This window comes from Natrix helvetica (genome assembly GCF_964273705.1).
Source record: "Natrix helvetica genome assembly, chromosome: Z".
Lineage (NCBI taxonomy): Eukaryota > Metazoa > Chordata > Lepidosauria > Squamata > Natricidae > Natrix > Natrix helvetica.
In genome coordinates this window covers 55,962,108-55,967,906 of record NC_138554.1, presented here as the reverse complement: position 1 = coordinate 55,967,906, position 5,799 = coordinate 55,962,108, and the positions used below count along the sequence as shown (strand labels likewise).

At 44.6% G+C, this 5,799-nt stretch overlaps 1 protein-coding gene across 1 annotated transcript; it reads left to right on the top strand.

Moving 5' to 3' along the window:
• The first annotated feature begins 3,582 nt into the window (after positions 1-3,582).
• On the top strand, positions 3,583-4,957 carry LOC309381695 (putative ATP-dependent RNA helicase DDX6). The gene has a single exon (XM_081932980.1). It carries the CDS (start codon positions 3,957-3,959, stop codon positions 4,842-4,844), a length of 888 nt encoding a protein of 295 aa, XP_081789106.1. The 5' UTR covers positions 3,583-3,956; the 3' UTR covers positions 4,845-4,957.
• Positions 4,958-5,799: the final 842 nt, after the last annotated feature.

Sequence of the window (5,799 nt, the reverse complement as noted above, 5' to 3'; positions counted from 1 at the left end):
GAGGAGAAGTGAAAAAGGAGGGAAAGAGAGAAAAAAGAAGGAAAGGGGTGGAGTGAGCCCCCAAAATTGCCCTGCAACAGGCAGGAGCAGATGGATGGAGGAAGAAGGGGCAATCTCCTCCTCCCTCCCCCATCCCAATTCAGGGCCACCACGGAGCTCTTGCCCATCGAAGTTGAGAGCAGTGGAGCCAGGAGGGTGAAGAGCCCTCACAAGGCCAGCAGCAGCAGGTGCATCCGGACAGAGGCGGGGGCGAGCAGGTGAGCTCCAGGCCTGATGGACCTGAGCTCCAGGCCTGACGGAATGCAAATTGTGGTCTTCGTCTGCTCCAGAGCCACAAGGTGAGCTGCAGAACAAAGGGGCCCTCAGCTGTGAGGTTGCCTGGTGCTGCAGATAGGACCAGGGCTGGAAATAGTGTGCCGGAAACATCTCCAGGCACCCGGAGAGACAGAATGAGAGGCAGCTCCCGGCCCTCGCTGACTCAGCTGATCCACAGGGTGCAATTAAGGGGTCGACCCTCCGTGGGGCAACTGGGAAAGGGAAGGAGCTGCCACCTCTTGGGGATTGTTGCAGGTGTTTGTAAGGGGACATACAGTTGGGCTACCTCCTGTGCTGGCCACGCTCACCTCCTTCACTATGGCTTATTTTTGAGATAGGGCTTATATTAGATCCACCCCCCAAAAAAGTCAGGCTAGAGCTTATTTTCAGGGTATGTCGTACTTTCAGGAAAACATGGTATATGTCTCTTTTTGCATGCTATATTGCACAACATGTGCACTTTTAAAAGCATTTTTGGGGAACTTCATGCAATTCAGATAAAAGCAAAAATTGTAGGATAAGAGAGTTCTTGTTCATGATAAGTTTAGCAAATCCAAAATCAGCCTGTATTAAAATTTGGACTGGATAATTCTCTCTATCAGTTATTAGAACAGAAATGTTACTGACGTCTTTCTTCTAGAATTAGATCATAAAGATCACTCAAAGTGAATTAAGCAAGTTAATTTAAAAAAAACAAAAATTTTAAAATGGAAAGAAAAAATATTACACATTATTGGATAACAATACTGTAGTATCAACTGTATGTTTGAAACTCAGCAGTAAAATAATTTTCATAACCATTTAATTTAACAAGGATGGAGAAAGAACCAGGATGGAAGGAAGGAAGGAGGGAAGACATCTCTTTTGCTATGCTAGTTTTCCTGCCCAGCTGTCTTTTCCTGTTTTTAAAACCTTTTTTTTTAAAATTTCAAAAAATGAGAAGCTGGCATGCTGTAAAGCAAATCTCCAATCCCAGGTATCCACTTAAGTTCCATGATTGGTGCCATCAGCTTTCTTAGAATATAGCAACAATGTCTTGCTAGAGCTCAGGCCTTTGAAATTAGCTCACTTGGCCAAAAAATGAACAAAAGTAGTCAAGGGTAGGAGGGAAAAAAGAGAGCGGGAGTTAAAAGGAACATTTGGTAAAGTAGTGCTTTATCTTTGTTCATTGCACCGCAGCTGCCTTTTTGTAATTTGGGACAGTCCCCATTCCAATCTTCAGCAGGACTTTCCTGGCAGAATCCACAACATGTTCCTAAGGAGGGGAGACAAGATGGCGAAGAGGCAGCAACCACTATAAAGAAGTCCTCTGAGAGAGTATTACTTTATCATACCACCCCCCCCCCCCTGCTGTTTTATTGGAGGCCTCAATACTTGAAAAAAGATGGAAAGTGTTGGGAAAGTTCCAGGACAGAACTGATCATCATGGAAGAAGACATAAAAGACGTCTGGCATATTCTGCAACACAAGCTAGTTTTGTAGCAGTTCCACAAAACAGTCAAATGCTATCTAATGAGCACATAGCCCACCCTACTCACTGAAATTCCTAAATTTGATACAATGCTTTAGAGTGGGATTTACAAGCAGAAGTCTAAAGTCAGGGGTGGGCTGCTGAGGGTTTGCAGGGGTTCAGGAGAACTTCTAATTAAGATTCTGTGCAATTCAGAGAACCCCCCCCCCAAATCCCACTCCTGCCTGGCCCTGCCCCGTCCACCCTTCCCCTCCCCTCCCAGGAGTCCCCCTTGGTCTGTTTTTTATGCAGGTAAATGCAGGGTGTGCACAGATGCTCGGAGAGGGCGGAAAATGGGCCTACTGGAAGTTCGGGAAGGTTGGAAACCGGCCCATTTCCAGCCTCCGGAGCCTGGGGAGGCCGTTTTTGCCCTCCTGGAGGCTCGAGGAAAGCCTCTGGAGCCCGGGGATGGCAAAAACTTCCCACCACCATGGTGCAGGAGGCCGATTAGGCCACGCCCACCATGGTCATGCTCTCCCAGCAACTGGGCAGAGAACCCCTTGCTAAAATTTTTGAAGCCCACCCCTGTCTAAAGTGAATAGTATAAACATCTCTTCAACAGAACTCTTCCTCTCTACCAACTTCCCCTCTGGACCCATTCTGAACACCCTGCTGCATTCTGCTCTGAAATTGCACAATTAACAGAGAACGAAAGTGTGAATACCAACCTGATAAACTTAAAGAATGAAAACACAACTGACTTTCTAACCAGGCAAAGCTTGCTGATCACACTAACAGTCCTCTCTATTTTATTGTCTATAATTTAAGTCAAAGCGGACTCTTTAAAAGACTTAAAACATATAAACAACCAGCCAAACGACAACCCTGCCGAATGCTCAGGCTTCCTGTACCAAGCATCCCACAAAAGCAAGCAGAAGGGAAGCCAAGGCAAACCTTACCCCTAACCAAGGAAAAGAGAAAGCAATTATTAGAGAGAGAGAGTTGATCACTTCCATGGGAAAGGATGAGAAACGAAGCTTCCAATGGACAGATATCCAAGAGAGGAAGAGACTTTTAAATCGTAAATATTATTTAAAAATGAATCACCTTACAAATATAAAATAACACAGTAAACAGAAGTTGATGGGGAACAAAAAGAGCAATTATTTTTTTATCATAAAGCCAGTTGCAACACTGAGAGGAGCAGCTGATTGATTTACCACAGGCTGGGTGGCTTCCATCTAGCAGAGATCGAGAGCCAATTCTACTTACATTTAGGCAATCTCCAATTCCTTATATGTCGTTTAAAACGAGGCATTTTCTGCAAACTTGTTCAATGTTTCTAAAGCGTGTGTTCTGCTCAGAAGAATCCAGCCAACTCCTTTGCAAATCTGGCCCCAAGACTATTGCTTCTTGAAAGACTAAACATGACCACCCAATCTCAGATAATCTCAAGGGCACTTTATTAATTCAGTCCCTGAGAGATGGCTGCTGGGGCAAAAAATCTCCTCTCTTACAGAAAGAGACTGCACATATGACCTTCTAGAAAAATAATAATAATTCTTTCAGTGCTCTGCCTGATTCAGAACATCTCATATTATACAAAGACTTGATGACTTGAGAAAAACTCTAGTGGCAATAAAGCAGCTAGACCTTTAATTGATCTCTTTTTATCAACCATCCAAGAAAGCCAATAGCCCTGTGAGTAAAGACCTGTAGGCATACGGCCCCCTCCTCTGACCCAGGTAACCTAGATTTGCAGTTCATCAATAAAGGGTCCCCTGGAGCAGATCCAAATGTCTCAACCCTGGGAGGAAGGGAAGGGCCGCCATCTTGTTGTCGCATCGCCACCGCCACCGCTGCCATAGTCCGACTGGAGCCACAGCCAAAGGGCTGCAAGACGGGCTGACCCGGAGTGGGAAGTGAGCACGGCCGCAAGGCAGATTGAAGTGAGTAGATTGGACGGAACTCAAGCGTGTTAGAAGACTTTTTAAAAAGGTGTTCCACAGTGCATCAGCGCACATGACTGGTTTATCTTGAGTGACTTTATAGGTGCTTGCCTGTGTTGCAATAAGAGACTCATATATTGAGCAGGACCTAATTTATCTCTTCATCTTGGAGACTCTAATAAACTATTACACTTTCCATACTCGCAACTGTTTGGAAGTTGAAAGACATTTAAAAGGCAAACATGAGTACGGCCAAAACAGAGAACCCTGTTATAATGGGTCTCACCAGTCAAAATGGACAGCTGAGGGGCCGAGTAAAACCTGGTGGTGGTCCAGGAAGCGGGGGGACACAGACTCAGCAACAGATAAACGAGCTGAACCATCCCAACATAATCAACAATAGCACTCAGCAGCAAGCACAGAGCATGACCTCCACTATCAAACCTGGTGATGACTTGAAGAAGACTTTAAAGCTCCCTCCGAAAGACCCGAGAATCAAAATGTCGGATGTAACGTCAACAAAAGGAAATGAGTTTGAAGATTATTGTCTGAAGTGGGAGTTGCTGATGGGAATTTTTGAAATGGGCTGGGAGAAGCCATCTCCTATTCAGGAGGAGAGCATTCCTATTGCTTTGTCTGGAATGGACATCTTAGCCAGAGCTAAGAATGGAACCGGCAAGAGCGGTGCCTACCTCATTCCATTACTTAAAAGGCTTGACTTAAAGAAGGACAAAATACAAGCAACGGTGATTGTTCCCACAGGAGAACTTGCCCTGCAAGTCAGTCAGATCTGCATCCAGGTCAGCAAACACATGGGAGAGGCGAAAGTGATGGCAACCACAGAAGGAACCAATCTGCGGGATGATATAATGATGCTTGATGATACAGTGCATGTAGTGATAGCAACCCCAGGAAGGATTCTGGATCTCATCAAAAAGGGGGTAGCAAAGGTGGACCATATCCAGATGATTGTCCTAGACGAGGCAGACAAGTTACTATCTCAAAACTTTGTGCAAATAATCAAGGACATTATACTCACTCTACCTAAAAGCAGTCAGATTTTGTTGTACTCAGCCACTTTCCCTCTAAGTGTGCAGAAGTTTATGAATTCCCATTTGCAAAAACCCTAAGAGATTAATTTGATGGAGGAGCTTACTCTGAAGGGGTGACCCAGTACTATGCTTATGTAACAGAGCATCAGAAAGTGCATTGTCTCAACACACTCTTTTCCAGGCTTCAAATAAACCAGTCCATCATCTTCTGTAACTCCTCCCAATGGGTTGAATTGTTAGCTCCACCCTGTCCCCTGTCAAAGTACCACAACATGCAGAAACTCCAGAGAATAATTAACCAAATGATGCTGATATACAAGAGAAAGGTTTTGACTGCCTAAAACCCTGGGAATCATCCTCTGAATCAGATCATGACCCATACCAAGAACACAACAGGGACTTCTGTGGCTTAATATACCCAATAACTGTCACACACTTCAGTCTTCAATCAAACCTTTGCCTGAGGAATCATTGGATCTATGACACTGGAAGTCCCCCCAAAATAGGAAGTGGAATCACCCCCCCCTCAACAAGAATGGCAAAAGCGGGGAGAGGTAGGGCTCACGTCATGATGGTACGATGTGCGATCTTGGAGCTCCAGGATTGCCGTTGATATCTCTGCCACTGGACGGTCCTTTTGGACCCACAGAGACGGTGATAGAGAAGGGCACATCCGGCTGATCCCACGGGACATCGCAAAGTTACTGGTAGATCCAGGAGAAGCCCTTTTTTCCGGCCACAGAGAAGCAGCCATTGAAGCTGCTGAAAGTTGGGACAGTTCCAGAATGGAAGGAAGCGGGAGAGAAAGTATGTTGAATTGGTGAGATAAATTTTATTATTAGAGAACACCCAAAAATATCAAAAGTAAAGTCAAAATTGAAGACAGAAGAGGTTAAGTGGTGAGATTAAGCCCGAGTTAAACTTAGCGGTGTTATTTTTAAAAAATCTTTTTATTGATGGAATTTTTACAAACGCTTCTTATTTTTTAAACTGGACTGGTTTTTCTTCACTTTCTTCTAATTTTATTTTTTTT

Coding starts and splice junctions, on each gene's coding strand:
- LOC309381695 (XM_081932980.1), top strand. CDS start 3,957: ATGAGTACGGCCAAAACAGAGAACCCTGTTATAATGGGTCTCACCAGT.